At 40.9% G+C, this 17535-nt stretch overlaps 1 protein-coding gene across 3 annotated transcripts in view; it reads right to left on the bottom strand.

Annotated features, from left to right (window-relative positions):
• Positions 1-15229, bottom strand: part of FSTL5 (follistatin like 5) — a 627705-nt gene extending 612476 nt beyond the window's left edge. Inside the window, exon 1 of one of the 3 annotated variants that reach the window (XM_019481445.2) lies at positions 14904-15229. Coding sequence is in view for 2 of the 3 variants with exons in the window: in XM_019481443.2 (XP_019336988.1) it covers positions 14234-14256 (23 nt within the window). In the remaining variant the exon portion in view is untranslated. Of the gene's footprint in view, positions 1-14233; positions 14355-14903 lie in introns of those variants that run through there. The other 2 variants (XM_019481443.2, XM_019481444.2) reach the window with 2 other exon arrangements.
• Between the last annotated feature and the right edge of the window lie 2306 nt (positions 15230-17535).

Below are 17535 nucleotides of genomic sequence, written 5' to 3'. Positions count from 1 at the left end.
GTTTTTAGTTACTTGCAGGAAATATAGTATTAGGAAAAAGGAGGAAGTAGCAGATTTCAAAAGATGACTTGATTTCTGCTACAGTGTCCTTCTAATGTACAGTTGAAAGATTCTGGGCTCAATTCCCCTCTCTTTTTCAGTGACCCTAGCATCAGTGAAACTACGTCAGATTAAAACCAGACTAAAAGAGAAACAGGCTCATTGTATTATTTCAGGCTTTCCTCTAGAGCTAGCTATGTGGTCAGAATGTCAAAAGATTCATTTAGTTTAGAAATTGGAGGAGCTCTGCGATCTGTACACTTGCTTACAAGCTGTGATTGAAGGACTGGTATGTCTATAGGGTACTAATATACTAAATATGAGGTTTCTTTTCATTAAAAATATGTAGGAATGGTCACCTCTTCCACTATATTACTTTACTTTCAGAATCTAGAGCTGTGTCCTCTTTCTTTAGCATTAGATTAGAATTTGCTCTATAAAATTGAAGGACCACTACTAAACAATCAAGAAAGTTTCTCTGACTAGGAGAGTTCAAATACTCTGTATACTTCAATACAGGGAAAAAGAATGATTTCTTCCTCAGTAACAGTAAAAATACATCCATCATAAACTAAAGGTTTTATGTTCCTGAATTTAACTTTAAAAGCATTAGTTTCTCAAATAAATGCAAATGATTTGCATTTGGTAACACAAAGATAAAATATACAGCAATATATATACAGTGATAAAAAGAGCCATTTTCCAGGCCTTATATGTCAAGTTTTTCAAATAAATTTGTTCAGATAAGCATCTTTCAAATGATTATTATTCTTTTTTTTTTTGTTAACAGTTTCCAGATTAGAATACTTTGGCCAACAGGAAAGCATTTTTAACTGGGAATTGCAGCTTCTAGAGTTAACTTCTCTCATTGATCTCATGTATTTTAAGTTTGTTAGCTGCCACTGCACTTTGCCTATTTATTCAGTCTTTTTCAGTAGCAGTCTGTTGGAAGGGGGCTGATATTCTTCTGGGGCATGCTGAATTTTCTTGAATGTGCTTTTTCACAATTTAGTTCTGTTTTTAAACTTCTTTGGTTATAAAACCGAAAACTCTCTGTGAACCTACAAATTCCATAGAGTACAATTTATAAGATAAAAACAAATAAATAGACAAGATATACTGCTACTTAGGCATGTCAGAATATTCTAAAACTTAACAAAAAAGAGGAGTTGAGACAAATAACTAGCAAGAAGTAAAAAAGATACAATAGAAAATGGTGGGGAAATAACAGCAGAGAAGCTGGTGGACACGGTAAGTGCAAGAAGAGAAGAAGGTTAGGCTTGGGGCAAATACTATATCCAGCCATGACAGAAAGTTCAGGTACAGTACTACAAGATTATGAAGGGGCTGATCCCATATAAACTAGTCAAAAGTGATTAAAAAATCGTAAGTATTGTTAGAATATAGGCTCAGTATACATGCAAGGTAAACAAATACCTTGAGAAATTAGGGTTGAAGTTGCTGTTGTTGCCATGATGGTCCAAGAAATGTATAAGAGGCAATGATGTCTTGTGATATCATTTTGTGATATCTTTGTGTGATGTATATAATCGGTCCAACAAAATATTTGGGGGAGCTATTGGACAAGTGCTTAGGCACCAGATACCTGTAAAACACTTGAATAAGGGTAACTTGATGCCTGAAAGCTTATCCAACAACTTTCCCTTCTATGCAGTTGGCTCTATAAAAGATTTCACAAAATATGACAAGATACCCCTCTTGAGAAATTAGCTCTCCGTAACAATGCATTGACATGATAGACTGCAGTCTCTCTTTTCAAATGCTGTTTATCGTTCTCCCAGAGCACTTGGCCAGGATTCCCTCCTACTCTTCCTTCTGACTCTGGAGGCTCCAGCATGCAATATGCAGGTGCAGTGCTCAAGTTTGCTACTGCCAAGGAGGATGTCACCTCATGTTTTTACCAGAGGCACCCATGTCAGGAAGGCAAAACAACTTCCCCATTTTGGCAACAAAACAACAGGTTAACATCTCCTGTGAGAAGCAGCAAACTCCATTGCCAATGTACAGAACTACATTTCTCAGAAGTGCCCTACATTCACTGACACACACTTGTGTGTACCTGCCAATTGTGGCAGGGGCTAGAGCTGGAAAGTGCACATGCAGTGGGACATGGAAGGGCAAGGCACCCCAGGACCACCCTGTCATCTTGCTTCTCTTAGGCAATGCCCAGGGTTCATGTCTTGCTTGCCCACCCATCCTTATGCTACTGCCTGTTTCCACAAACTCCTATTAGTTTATAGGATAGTGATCCTTAATGGTGGCCTCTTCAAAGACCCAAATACTATGAAAGTTCTTATCTTGGACTGTCTAATTTCTAAGTGGCCAGGGACTGCATGCCCCTCAGGCCACAAGAGTAGGGAGCCATGGCCCCCACAGGGCCACCACCCCACTTCATCACATGCCTGGGTGCCCCCCGCCCTTGCACCCAACACCATCCCAGTGCTGCAACTTGCATCCAGGCACCTTCCACCACCCCTCTCCCTGCTGCACTGTGTTCCCTAGCTTATCCCCATGAAACTGAACACCTCTAGTGTACTGCATACCCCCTGCTCCTGTTTCTCATGCCCTCCTGCTGCTACTCCCTGCACCTCCCTTACCACCACTGCAACACATGCCCCAACTCACCCTTAGCTTCCCAACAAAAAGCTCCACCACTACTCAGACACCCTGACTGCAGGATCTCCCAGCATTAAAGGCTCATCTACATTGCCCTGCCCCCTGGGCCAAGGACAAGAGCCAGATAGCCATACGGAAGAAGAGCCTAGAGTCCCTGACTACTGCTGCAGCTGGAGCTATGTGGGAGGAGCAGCAGCAGCTGGGTGGGAGCCCAGAGACCACAAATTTACCCCTCATGGGCCACATGCTGTCTATGGGCCACCAGTTAGAAAGCCTTGAGCTCATCGGTGTTATGGAATATTGGTGAAGACAAGCAGATGCCAGAAGATTATAGTCTAGCTTCTGATTTCTCCCTGTCCTGAAGACAACAAAAACATATTGAGTTACCTGATAGGTGGGAAGAGAGAGAAAAATGTTATTTAGGGGTGTAAGAGGAGGACTCCTACCCCTGTTACTATGAAGCAAGAACAGGGCTGCAGGAGACAAGCTGCAAAGCCCCAGTCTGGTGATAATTGGGCAAATGAGCATGGAGCTAAGCAGCAGAGCTGAACAGGCTGCAAGAGAGTAGTTGACAGAGTAGATGGCTTGGCTGCAAGATGGTACAGGGCAGCTCTTAGTGAGGCAAACTCCAGAGTCGGAAGCCTACTTGCAGGGAGGCAGGCAGCAGAACTTGACAGAGACAGCAAAGTAGCAGAGCTAATTGCCTGCAGGGGACTAGAGAGGGAAGTCTGCAGGAAGCCAGGATGCAAAGCAATAAGCCTGCAGAGAGACAATTAGCAGCACCTGGGCCTTATTGCACAGGTAAAGGAGTCAGGTGACTGGAAGGAGGAAGAGAAGTCAGGGATATACATACTGAGCTCCAGTACAGCCTCCCACATTTACCATATCATCAAAAAGGCAAGGCAGGAAGGCAGGCAAAGATAGGGCAATAGTCTGAGAGACCACAGTGGGTTGGGGCAAGATTAGTGTGGCCATCAGGTGGAATGATTGTCTTCAGAGATGGGATCCTATTACAGAGAGTTTATCTACATGTTAATGAGACTAGACTAGAATCACAATAGAATTTTAATGCAACTAGAATTTCAGATGGATTTGGCATTGATCTGATCGTTTTCAGAGAAGTTTTGAATACTTAGATTGCAGTATCATCATAAAGCATAAGGAATGTGCAGATTTAGAAACTAAATTCCCAATAATAAAACTATTTTTCTTTACTTAATTAAAAAAAGTATAAATCCAAACTCAATTTTCCCCATTCATATTTAAATTGCATTGAGAGCTGTGCTCTCAAATATTTCAAATTTCTTTCACCATTTACAAATGCATACTAATTTTGTTAAAAAATATCAATTTTATTATTCAAATACAGGATTGCTGTATCTCCAGATTCTTCAGAGATGGGAATGAAGAACACCCTTGGTATTAGGTACATTGCTTCTGTACATTATTGGAAGTTACCATAGTGATAAGTATCATAACTGAACCCAAACAAAATAAATGTTCACACTCAAATTCAGGATTGCATTAGAAACTTCAATAACTATGTAGCTAATAATAAGGAATATTTAAAGATGCTTACTACAATGTTCACGGGCACGGTGGATATTGGGATAGTATGAGGGCATGGTGTTAAGGTTAATATTCAGTCCCCAAGCTGTTGTGTGTATAAAACACATCTTTACTGCTGCTTTATTGGTTTTATTTTATGAGCTATATGCAAAAATGTATAATGACAGATGCACACTTTACCCCTTTTAAATTTTCATTCTATGAGAGAACATTTTCTATCTCAGAGCCTGGAGCAGTAGGTGAATGAGACTATCACAATGAAAAGATGCAAAGGACATACATATATTAGATTCTTGGTCTTTGGGCATACTATTTTTTTTTTTAATTTCTAGAGCCTAAAGCACTGTGTTAATGCTTCAGATGAAAGCCCTAAGGTTCTCCCTGTGTTCACTGGGAAAAGCAACAAGAACATGAAAATGTAAGTTGTTCAAATATTTTTTGTGCCAATTTCCCATGTATCAAAGAACAAAATAATTCCAATATGAGACTAGACAAAAATGGAATATAGGTGAGTGACACTGTCTGAAAGTCATTTGAGAGACGGTTGCAAGTTTGGGGATTGTGTTTACCTAGCACCAGAATTAAATCTCAGGAATAATATTGTTCATTTTCTTGTGTCCTGAACAAATAACTCATTTATCCCATGTATTAATATGCAAACTACTTTCTGTAAAACTTACTAGTTGTGAAAAAAAACCTACTCACTGTAAAACTATAACAACTGAAATAAGAAGATCCCCCTTTCTTAACTGTAACCAACAGACTGCTGATTGAGTTACTGGACATTCTGAATTTTAATTCAACAAGCAGACAGTTGAAGCTGAGCAAGTGCACTGGAGAATGGACCTTTTTAGGACTTACATTTTCAATGTCCATTGCAGCAGCTGAGGTTCACTTTTCTTAAAAGGTCAGTCTGCTAAATGCAAAATAAAACCGACATTTAAATCATAACCTGGTGGAAAAATGTCCTCTGGATTTATATATGTACATATAGTTCTGAACCCTGCTTCCACAATTATTTCTTGGCAATAATTCTGTATTTTTTTAATTGATGACTACCTAACAGCAGGGACATGTAACTACAACTCCTGCCATCATATATGTATGTTCTCATCATAACAGTCCCCTCTTACTTGTTCTCCTTGGCCCGTGAATCTTGCACTTTTGGCTGTCAAATAATCCAGCTCAAACAAAAAGATTGGAGGTGCTGATACAGCCTGCCTAATAGTAAGACCTCTCTCCTGGGAAATAAGAAATGACCTTGAATTCCCTCAGAGTGAGGATGGCCTAGAACACACATGTTAATTTTCTGGGCAGATGCTTTTACCACTAAACTAAGGATATGGACAGATATAACACTGAAAACATTTGGAACGCTTTTGAAACTCTGAAGGGCCAGTTGTGCAAAGATACAAACCCTCTGAAATGTTTGGAAAGTGGCTGAAACACTCCAAAAATGGTACCTGAGGTACTGTTTTGGACAGTTTCACTTTTGGTCACATTTACACAGAGACAATACACAGGAGCAAGACTGAGATGCATGCTGGGGTTGAATCTGGAGCCAGGACTGGATCTAGAATTATCCCCTGTACTCCTCTGCCAAATCTCTTCTGACTCCCAGGACCCCCATCAAAGGGCAGAGGTTTCAGTGTGGGGTTGAAAGATCTGGGTACTCCTCCACCCCTGCTCACCTCTTCTTTCTGATCTCCCCTTCCCTGCACACTCCCCTCACTGGCACTAGTGGATGCTGGAGCATTTGAAATCTTTCAACCAGGACATAGCACAAGGGATACACCTATGACCCCTGAAGCATTTCCTTTTTGAAGCATTACTATGTGCATTTCACTTGGAAACATTTCAAATGCTATATCCGTCTGCATGTTAAAGGTGACAAACATTTGAAAGTGAGTGGCGGGTGCTTTATTTTGCTGATGTCAGTTTCTAACCGGATGGACATGTCTTCTTTAAAGCCCTGAGTCAGCTGCTCCAACTCAGGAGAGGACAAGGAGTTCAGATATAATGCTATGCATTGTATTCCTAATGACTAGCAGTGGATACCTTTCAGCTGAGTGACTGGATGATTAACATTAGTCTCACTTAGTCCCCCTCCACTAAGTTCAGTGGTGGACTACAGGAACTACACATAGCCACTGAGGATGCTATTGAATGGCTTGGCAATTACACACACACTGACTGACTGTCAGATAGGACCACTCTACTAAGATAAGAAGCAAAGTGAAAAAAGTAATACCATGGCCAGAACCACAAAACAGTCATCTTAGGATGGCAAAGACAGACTATGAAGAAGAAGCTACACCATTCTAATAGATGGGACATTCTGTTTACTCTCATGAACACTGTGGATTATAGTGAGTGAATGCTTAGAGACTGTCAGTCTTGGACCTACTGTCCGAATTCTGCTCAGGACTGGAGAACAGTTGAAGACAGCACTGAGAAAGCCTGCCTTTACCCATGAAAAACTTAGCCTGCTAACTTCCAGGGAGGACAATGCATCTACTTTTTATAAAAAACTGAATGATTGCTTAGCTTGTGAATCAGAGTGCACATAGATCAATGAGGCTTTTTGCTCATTTAAATGGACTTTGAAATGAAGAAAAAAAAATTAGTCATTGCTGAGAAAATGGACACAAAGGGAGAGATAAAACACCTACTCTGGAATGCTTTAGTGGAAAAGGCATTAAAAATAATCAGTTAAGAAGAAATGTCTAGTCCCAAAAAGCAAATTGCAGGCACTCTTATAATGACTCTTAATGATTTCTTCTTGCACTGGCATGTACAGGATTTAGTTATATAAACCCCTGCCCACCACATAAGAAATTAAACTCTTGAATTGTCAAAGTTAATAAACCTATAAAAGTGTTTATTCTCTTGTGCACGTACACATTTGCACCCCCCCCCCCACCCCCCAGTAACACCACTGGAGTTTACCTTCTATGCTCTAAGAAAGAAAAATGACAGTATTTGTGGTTATATATTTAATGAATATTCAAAAACTTTTGCTGTAAGGCCAGTACATATGGAACTGGTGGTACCAGAAGAATCTGACTTGTCTACTCCAGAAGAAGGACTAAATCTATAAGAGTGTTTGAATTTTTATTTTTAAGAGTCCTCTATTTAAAGAAATAAATAGTGCCATGATAGTTTTTGTAATGAAATCATATTTGCATTTGTTACAGTCTCATGTAAATATTCATATGGAGAACAGATACCTACAAGCAACTATTAACAAAGTAGGAATTGTTTCATTAGCTCAGACCAGAGGTCCATACTGTACTGTAGCTTTTTTACAGGATTTCTTTTTCCTTACTTAAAATATCTAGAAATCCTGTAGTGGAAAACTGCTGCAAAACTAATTCACAAGGAGAATTCTTTCCTAAACTAATTCACAAGAGAATTTAAACTAGTGGTTGTGTGTACCTTGAAGATCAATGCTTATATCCTTCCTAGCATTTTTTAAATCTTATATTGGATCTAATAGTGAATGTTTATACTATCTGTATTTTTTAATCCTAATTTCAAAGAGTGTGTGTTGGTATTTCCATTTTATTAATATTACCTTTGTTACCACTCAGATGAACTCAGCATCCCTTTGGTTTTATATTCTAAGAAAAGGGAAAATTGTAATACACTTTAATGACCTTCTCTATATCACTATTTGTATTTTTTTTTATTTTCTCCCTGCCTATTTGCCTCTTTTCCGGAAGATATCACTTGAATCACTTCACACTACCTCATTGCAGAATTCTCTACACATACTCCATATTTTTGTTCTCCTTCTCTGAACCAACAACATCTCTTCTAAATCTTTTCTAAGTTAAGACCATATAACTGAAAATGATACTCAAGGTAAGGGGGAACAGTTGACTTGAATAATGACATTCTAATATTGTTAAGAGTTTTGGTTTTGTTTTTAGTTTTTTCTTTCTAGATGCAAATATGTTGTTTGCTTTTGACTTAGGTTACACACTGAGCAGAGGTTGTCCAGAGCCCATGACTTATATACTTTGATTCAGGAATAGAAAAGGGCTGTGTATACTGATCACTTTTGCTTGAATTAGCTCAGTGGTTAGGATTCTGGGTTCTGGGCCCCCTTCAGCCAGAGAGAGTTTGAGAAAGAAAAGTACTGTAGAAAATTGTACCCCTCTATGCGACTTCAAAAGACTACTAAAGTAGGGTTACTATACATCTTGGTTTTCTCAGACATGTCCTCTTTTTGGGTCCTCCCGTCTCCGACCAGGCAGTTTTTTAAAATACCAGCACATGTCCGAGATTTTGCTCTGCCTCTGCTCAGCATGAAGTTTTTCCCAGCACTTCCTGGCTTGCCCCAGCAAAGATCTGCTTGGGGCTGTGGGGGCAGGAGAGGGGCATCACATTCATCTACTTGCAAGCCCTGGCAACTGCATGCAGGTAAAGCCAGGGCTTGCAAAGTGTGTGTGTGTGCATGTGTGTGCACGCACATGCGTATGTGTATGTATGCACGCATGCATAAGATGGGAATGGGTGCCTGCTGGTGCCAGGGCTGCCTGCCTGCCCCTCCAGCGGGGAGAAGAAGTGGGGGGTTCTCTGAGAGCAGTGGGGAGTTGCATGGGCATCAGGGCTGGGGGACAAGAGGCTGCAGGTTGCGAGTAAAGGGCATCGGCAGGGCTGGAGGGGCATGGGTCACGAGTGAGGGACTCTGGCTGGCTGGGGAACTGTTGCTTGGGAGTGAGAAGCAGGGGCAGGGGCAGTGCATAGGCCTATCACTGCCCCCCAATCACATTGCTCCTCCCCACCACCCACCCCACACACTTCCTCTTTTTTGAAACTGGAAATATGGTAACCCTAATTAAAGTTAAAGGTGCCTGCCATTTTCTTAGTCCACAGGGGCTAATTTCAGGCTAATTTCATCTGAAAACTTGGTCTTTGATAAATAGGAAAATGTGCAAACAAATTTACAACTTGTCTTTTGTCTAAAACACAGAGTTCATTTGTCTTCTGCCTATGATGAATGAAGCAAACCATATTCATGTCCTAGAACACCACTCTAAGCACAGGTCAGGCTGGGGTACTCACCTAACATGGTGGAGGTTTCAAAAGGAGCTCCAATGAAAGTATTTGATAATGGCTGACCTGTAGTGGTTGAGTCCTTTGTAAAGTAATGACAGAAATCCAGGTTCAAACCCCCTCTGAGTGAATGAGGCCCAGAACTTAGAACATCAGCCTTTCCAGGTGAGTGCCCTAGCACTCAGTTATTTGGCGGGGGGGAGAGGGGAAGATGTTATCCCTTCCTGTCTCCAGTCTGTAGGTGAACCTAGTCATCCATGGGCACAAGGCTATGAATCCAGGAACAAAAATACCAAAAAATGGCCACTTAGAGGACCAGGAAAGAACAGGATACCCCCTCAGAGTTTTTGTGGTTTCTATTGGAACAAAAGTGATACATAATAATTGAGACATTCCTGTAATTTATTAAACACAGAATTTGGTAGACATAGATTATATTGCATCTGGCTATTGTAAAAATGCATTTTAATCATCGGTGTAAGTGTCTACTACCTCTGTAAATAAGCTCATTTTTAATCCTAAATATTGTATTAGAAACCTGCCTATAGATATACTCTTTTGTATACTCATTTGAAAAAGGCATTTCTTAATAAATAGGAATACACACTTAATGCTAGAAATATTTTTTAAATACAGTAATGCTTTAAGAACAAATTTAAATAAAAAACACTATCACAGAAAATAAAGCCATGAAAATACCCTTCACCATCTTCCCTCAAGTATACTGAAGTACTTATCAAGTACTTTATTATACAAGAAGTCTTTCTGAAAGCTGTTCTGAAAAGCTCTGTTGGACACCAATCTCAATTAATTCAAATGCAAATAAACTGTGAACTTCAACCCACTTCAAGCAATCAGTGACAGCCTTGCCAACTGCTCCACACATTTAACTCTTTCTCTTCCCTTTTTTAACTCTCCTTCCTTTAAAACACTTTCTTCTTCCATAATGTCATTAATTTCACCTAATACAAAGAATAAAGGTAATCCATTAAATTGAATAGCCATGCTTCTATCATGGTATATTTTTGGACCAGTAAAACAAAATATCTGTGAAAATTGCTGGCTAACAAGTAAAATGGAAAACAATAGAATAACAAATATAAAATATAATTCCTACTTGCATATCTATTTATGTGGGAATGGGCCACAACAGGGTTGGCTAGTTTAAAACAATGTACTCAGCCTAGTAAACCATTCACATTAATAAACGGGGAATGGAAGCCATGGAAGACACTGGCAATGAGTTTTTTCAGCTTCTCTGCCACCCTGACAGTGAAGAATTTTCCCAATCTCTATTCACACCCCTTATTGTTCAGGCAAAGCCAGGCCAGAATTAATTATAACCTGTCTGTTACATTATTCTGTGCATTTTTATAGCTAATGTGGGGGGGGGGTTGCTGTTATGCACATTTGTAAAAAAAGAAAAGAAAAGAAAATACAATAAATTAATTAATTAATTAATAAACCCCAATAACTGCCTTCCAGCAGGAGGAACCTGGGAGGACATCATTAACCAAAAAGTTTGATACAGAATGTGAAAAAAAATGAGTCATAGAAAAATGAAGAGTAAAGTTTGGTTTATGAAGAAATACACAGAGATAATGTAAGAGGTCTTGCTTCTTCCTATAAGTTGGAAGCAAATAACATAATTCCTTGGGACTGAGAAAATGGTAGGAACCTTTGACCTTAATGATCTTGAGGTATCACCAGGGGGATCCAATTCTTATACAGTATTGTTCTCTGAGATAGTGAGTATCCACAATTCCCTGATATAAAATGTTCAGCATGGTTGTTCGTGTCACCTGAAAACTGAGTCTTTAGCACACAGAAGCATGTGTTTAATAAATTTGCAAGTTGTCCTTTCTCTAAAACACATAGAGAGATCATTGTCTTTTCTGCTTATCAAAAGTGAAACAAACCATATTGTATTAATATGTATAACATGATAAAAGCAAAGTCACTGACTTTTAGTTTACTGTCAGACATCAACAGTGTCTGAACTATAAAAAGTGTTCTTCAGGCTGAAACTCAGATGAATCCACTAAGCCCTTCACTTTGGTTTATAAAGACATAACATCCTGAAACAAGATATAATAATTACATACATAAAATATTTTCTTAATTTAAAATGCAATAAAAAGGATGCAGAAAAAAGAAAGAGTTAAGGCAAGTACTTGATTCATAACTTCCCCTTGCCTGGTAATTAAATATATGAGAAGTTCAACATAATGAAATAATCTGAGGTCTCTGCAATATCTGGAAAGAATATTTTTTTTAGTCCCAAAACTATTTTGTTGTCAGGTCTGCAAGCATTCTTTTTCGAACCAGCTTTGAAAGCTCTGAATTCAAAAAACTCAAATTCAGAAGTGATGTAAGCAGATACAGTTGTGCACTGTTAGGCTCCGTATCTGAATTTGTTTCTTTAAGTAAAGAGGCTTTCCTGGAAATGGTGACAGTGATTTCTGTAATAGCATTACTTTTCTTTTCGTGTTCTAGATGCTCGAGAAGGTAGAGGAAGAATGTGTGTATTATAGGGGTGTGTGTGTGTGTACAGTATTATGTATACTGTTTATTCTGTATAAAGATGTGTGCTTTATGTTTTATTATACTGTGTTTTTTAAGCCTCAGGTAGTTAAAGAAACACTGAAAAGGGGTGGACAAGCACACAGAACTGTGCAAAAAAACAGTTCATAATTATATCAAACCAGAGCATTTTTTCCCAAGACAGTATTATGGAGAACTCTCACTTTCAATCCAATCAATAACTTTTACAAGTCATCGTTTAACTCCGCAAAAAAGCTACACAAGCAAATTTATGTTAAGAACTACTGAAAGACTATCTGAGACACTAAGGTAATCATTGTACATACATTTACAAGTATGTGAATACATTTCATAGATTTCATATATCTATGAAATAGATCTATTTCATCAGCATGGAAGAGGCCCAAAATGGAGCCTTTACTAAACAGGATATTTTGCCTGAGTAATAACCTAATGGCAACAGTGGTGTGTGAAAGTTGGGTACTTTTTGCATTACTTCCATATTTAAACATACCACTGAATTAACCTTGAATAATTTTGGCACCTGTAAAATACTCTTACTAAAGTCTTTAGAACTTTGTATTAATATGCCACATCCTTCAGTTCTGTTGAAAAAAGAAAGAGGGAAATAGAACACCAAAACAAAATGCAGAACTGTTCCTGAAGACAGAAACTTTCTAATCATACCACCTGAAGAAAAGAAATGCTCATGGGCTACAATGTCTGAATTACTCTCAAGCTAGGGGTTAAAAAGAATGTCAATTTTTGTGTGAAGGGAGAAATCCCATTTTACTCATTGGAAAAGTTCTACAGAATTGGCAAAATCTATTTTATATCAATGCTTGATATTTCTAGAAGACAGCAATAATGTTTACCAATAATGTATATAAACATTTACAGTGATCAAGATAAAACAGTACATATACTTAAAAGTACACTATGTATAATGTAATAGTTATCATGTCATTAAGTTTAGTAAGAGGAATAATCTCAGTAGGCTCAATCCTTCAAACTATCTTCATGCATGCAGTCTCACTGAGATTAACCAGACTATGTGTGTGTAAGAACTACTCAAGAAAGCAAGGATTTGCAGGCTCAGGCCCTTCATGCATGCATACATATCAGCATTATAAAATGTTGTCATGTTTTCTTCATACACATCTTTAGTTTAACTGAATGGTCCATATTTCAAAAATAAAGGTTTGTGATATAGCATTTCTATCTCTCAAAGCAAGTTTGCAGAAATATCACTTGCTCCCCACTCCTCCCCCCCCCCCCAATCAAGTGGAAGTTTTAATGTATGACCATTTTGAAAATATTACTAAACAAATCACACAAGCAAGATGTAGGCTAATGAAGGATAACAGTATATGTGAATTCTACAGAAACTTTTTTCCTCCTTGGCGTGGGAAGTGGGGAGGGAGAGTCACTCCTAATTATTGTGAGTGGGGGGAAATATAAATAAGTATAGATGGACTGCTAAAAGACAAGGTTCAATTCTAATTACATGTAATTAAATGACTTAGCATTTACAACTATGTATTTTTCCTGCATTTAGTAGCTTTTAACTTTATAATCATTATTTCTGCATTGCTGACAACTATCCTTATTTATCTTCTTGTAGATATATATTCAGGAATAAGATCACATTTGAAACAAACAGTATAATGCAGGGAGAGAAGAAGTCATTGCTGTAGTAACATGGAATGTAATCTTCTTGACCTGCTTCATTTCAGTAGCATAAAAGTTATGAACTGCTTATGAACTAACAGTACTTTCACTTGTACATTAGAAATGTGTTATGCAACAATTGTGTTTTAGGTCTTGAATCTAAGGAAAAGAATCGCCTTTGTTAGAGTAATGAAGTAATAAGTAAGGTCACAAAATACAGTGTGGGAGCCCTAATTGCCTGCCTAATCCATTCAATCATCTCTCTGGCTCTGGCTGCAAGCAGCTAGTCTATTCATTTTAGAATCAGCCTTCCTTTCCTACACAAAAAGGTCCCTACTTCTCTCCCAGCACATGCAGAGCTTTGCCAACTCACAGGAGAGAGACATCTTCAGTAGCAGCCCCCTAAGTGGAGCAGAGCACTCCGCTAAGCACACAAAAGGTTAAATACTGCTGAAATAGCGAGACATTTCATCTGCCCACGCTTCCCAGTTCCATTCAATTACCAACAGCAGCGGTCCTATAATACAACATAATACTGTATTATTAAATCAGAGTTCCACATTTACATGTACTTCTAGCCTGAAGGAAGGCCTGACATTCAGCAGTCAGTACTAGAACAAACAACCCACAACTTTCTCCCTCCCTCCTTTCCACACACACACCCTTGGAAAGGGCAAAAGATGACACCCCTGGAAGAGACTGAGTTTACCTTATCATCATCATCATCATCATCAAGGTCTACCCCAAGGCATCATTCTTGATCTGCCCCCCACCAAACAAAACACACTTCCCACATGCTGAGCACACTGCTGTGTGGCAACACCCGCCTTCCTTGAGCAAATCCTCACTAATTCCTACTTTACCCACGACTTCCCAGCCTGACCTGGCATACTCGTCCACCCCCCTTCACTCCTAGCAAAACAGAGGGCAGCTTCCCTATTGCCCTCCCCCCTTCCCCTCCCTTAAAACAGCGCTGGCTTCTTGCATGCGGGCTCTTAGCATAAATCACTGCATGCATCCATGCATATCAAAAACAAATAAATAACTGCATTAATACATATGTAATACATAACTGAATACATGCATGAAGAACAAAGGACGGCTTAAAAAAAAACAAAACAAAACCTGTTCCCCCCCCCCCCCCCCGCATCCAATCCAAGCAGCACAACTGTGGCAACTTTGCAACCAAAAGCAGCCCCCTCCCAACTTCTTCTGCATCCGCCCCTGGCCGCCGGAGCCCACTGTGAGCCTGAGATCGGCTCGGCTCTTCCCCAAGTGTTTGTCTCTCTCTCTTTTATTTTTTGTTGGCACTGCCCTGAGGTCTGACAACTTCTCGCCTGGTCTCCCTCCAGGAAGGCAAAGGAGAGTGTCTCCCTTACCTGATCCGAGGCTCCCCCAGACACGAGAAAAACCCAGTGTAAGTCCCCGAGGAGCGACCCGCGCCGTCCGTGGCTCAAGGCAGGTGCAGGGAGCGCTAGTTGTGTGCCGGCAAAGACGATCCGCAGCCGCGCCGGTGAGAGCCGAGGGAGCCGAGCAGTTTGGGGGCAACTCCGGAGCTTCCCCCTCTCCCCGCACTGCCCTCCACAAGTCCCACGTGCGGGGCCGGCGCCTCCCGGGTTCAGCACCAGCGGCGGCGTGGACAGCACCAGCTCCGCTCCCCTCCACCGTCCCCGGCACTGAGCAGCGCGCTTCTCCCGCCTCCTCGCTCCCCGGCGCTGCCACTCAGCCCCGCCGGGTCCCGCCTCCCCGGCCCCGGCCCTCACGTCAGCCCCGGCTCGTCCCCGTTTGCACAGGAGCCGGGAGGGCCCGCCGGAGCCCGCCCTCTGCTCGGGGACAGCTGAGTCCCGAAGCCCCCCTCCTGCCCTTCAGGGGGCTGGGAAGCAAGTCCAGCCTCCCTCATGTGGCGCGCCTGCCGGAGGATGCGGGAGTGCCGGGATGTATGAGGTAGCCCTGTTGCTCTGAGACAAAAAGGAACGCAACATTCCCAATTAGAGCCTTTATTTTATTTTATTATTTTTTTTGGCAAAAATCTGGTTGGTCTCATCAAAGGTGTCACCTCTACCACAGGTTCAGATTCTTTTTCACCTCTAGACCAGGGGTAGGCAACCCGGAGTGTGGCGCTCAAAGACTTTTGCTTGGCACGGGTGCCTCTTGGCGAGGAAGGGGCCGGGGCTACATGGCCACAATAAGCATCGGGCCCTGCGTGGCTCCCCTGCCATCCACCCCTGGCATGCCAACATCTTACAAATTGAAGTTGTAGGTGTGTTTGGCACTCTGCCCAAAAACGCTGCCGACCCCTGCTCTAGACCAATACAGCAACAATCTGGATACCACACAAAACTCTACAACTCTTGGTTTGGAGAAGATACCTTTGATTAGACTACGGGTTAGCCATCCCTAGAGTGCAGCACATGAAGGCATTTTGCTTAGTGCACACGCCTCGGGGAGGACGGCAGGGAAGGGGCAGGGGGCTTCACTGCCGCAACAAGGATCAGGCCCCCTGCAGCTCCCCGCTGTCCACCCTTGGCATGCTAACATCTTGCAAGTGAAGTTTGTGGGCATTTTCAGCACTCTGTCCAAAAACATTGCCAACCCCTGGATTAGATCAACTAAGAAATCACTATATCTATATAGATATCTATATTTTGCGATAGATAGATAGATAGATAGATAGATAGATAGATAGATATTTTGCAGAAAATATTTTTTTTTTTTTTTTTGGTGATTTCTTAGTTGGTCTAATCAAAGGCATCTTCTTGTAACCAGGAGTTCTAGAGTTTTGTGTTTCTTTCAGGTATGCATTAGGTAGCTGTGTTGGTCTGAGACAAAAAGACATACAAAACTCTCAGTTAAAAGGGTTTTTTTGTTGTTGTTGTTGCAAAAATTGACTTGGCCTAATAAAAGGCAATCACCTCTACCACAAGTTCCCATTCCTTGTTGCCTCTAGACCAATATGGCTACAACCTAGATACCATGCAAAACTCTAGAACTCTTAGTTCAGAGATGATACCTTTGATTAGACCAACTAAGAAATCACTAAAAATTATTATCATCATTATTATTATTGCAGAAAAATATATATTTTTTGTGATTTCTTACTTGGTCTAATCAAAGCAATCATCTCTAGATCAAGAGTTCTAGAGTTTTGCGTTTCTTTCAGGGATGCTGACTGGGATCCTGGCACTGGGTTGGGGCTGGCCATTTAAAAAAGGGACCTGGAACAAAAAAAGGTTGAGAACCACTGGCCTATACAATGAGGATTAGAAGGGACCTCAGGAGGTCATCTAGTCCAACCCCCTGCTCAAAGCAGGCCCAGGCCCAGCTAGATGCTCCCTAGCAAAGCTTCATCTTCAAAACCTAAAAATATCATTCAAATCCATAACAGCAAGAAGTGGTGCTAGTCCCAGCATTGGAGCCTTTCCACAACCTTTCACAGCAGCACAGGGGCCAAAAAACATTAGGGGAAGGAGCAGGAAGAAGTGCAATTACTCCCCTCCCCCTGCACCCCAAGGTTCTTTAGGTAAATGTGATCTCTTTTATTAGACCAACTAGCTAGTTGGAAAAATTGTTCTTTGCAAGCTTTCGGGCACAAACTCCCTTCTTCACACACAGGGAGAGTCTGCTGTTGTTCTGTGTTCTCCTGGATGGAATAGAAGCCGTTACCCCCCATTCCCCTCCAAATGGCACTTGGGCTGAGAATGGTTGTGGTTGCATTGGGAAAAGCAAGGGGAAAGTTATGTGGCATCTACTGCATCTATCTGATGAGTTAGCCAGCTGAAAGCTCAGGGATGTGGAGGCAGTGCTCAGCCTCTGCAAAGGTGCTCCCCAGTCATCTATATCAAGTTTTAATGGCCCAGTTCTGAGGGCAGGCTCTTCACAGCACACCTAAATGTTACAGACTTGCACATAAATGGAGAAATGCATGCACACACATATACCTGAGTAGGAAGGGTGTCATCATTATGATACGTAGCGCTTGGAAAAGAACGTTGACTGTCCTCGAAAGAACAG

Source organism: Alligator mississippiensis, chromosome 2 (genome assembly GCF_030867095.1).
Source record: "Alligator mississippiensis isolate rAllMis1 chromosome 2, rAllMis1, whole genome shotgun sequence".
NCBI classification, from domain to species: domain Eukaryota; kingdom Metazoa; phylum Chordata; order Crocodylia; family Alligatoridae; genus Alligator; species Alligator mississippiensis.
Note: the sequence above shows the minus strand (reverse complement) of the source record. Positions and strands in the feature narration are given on the sequence as shown.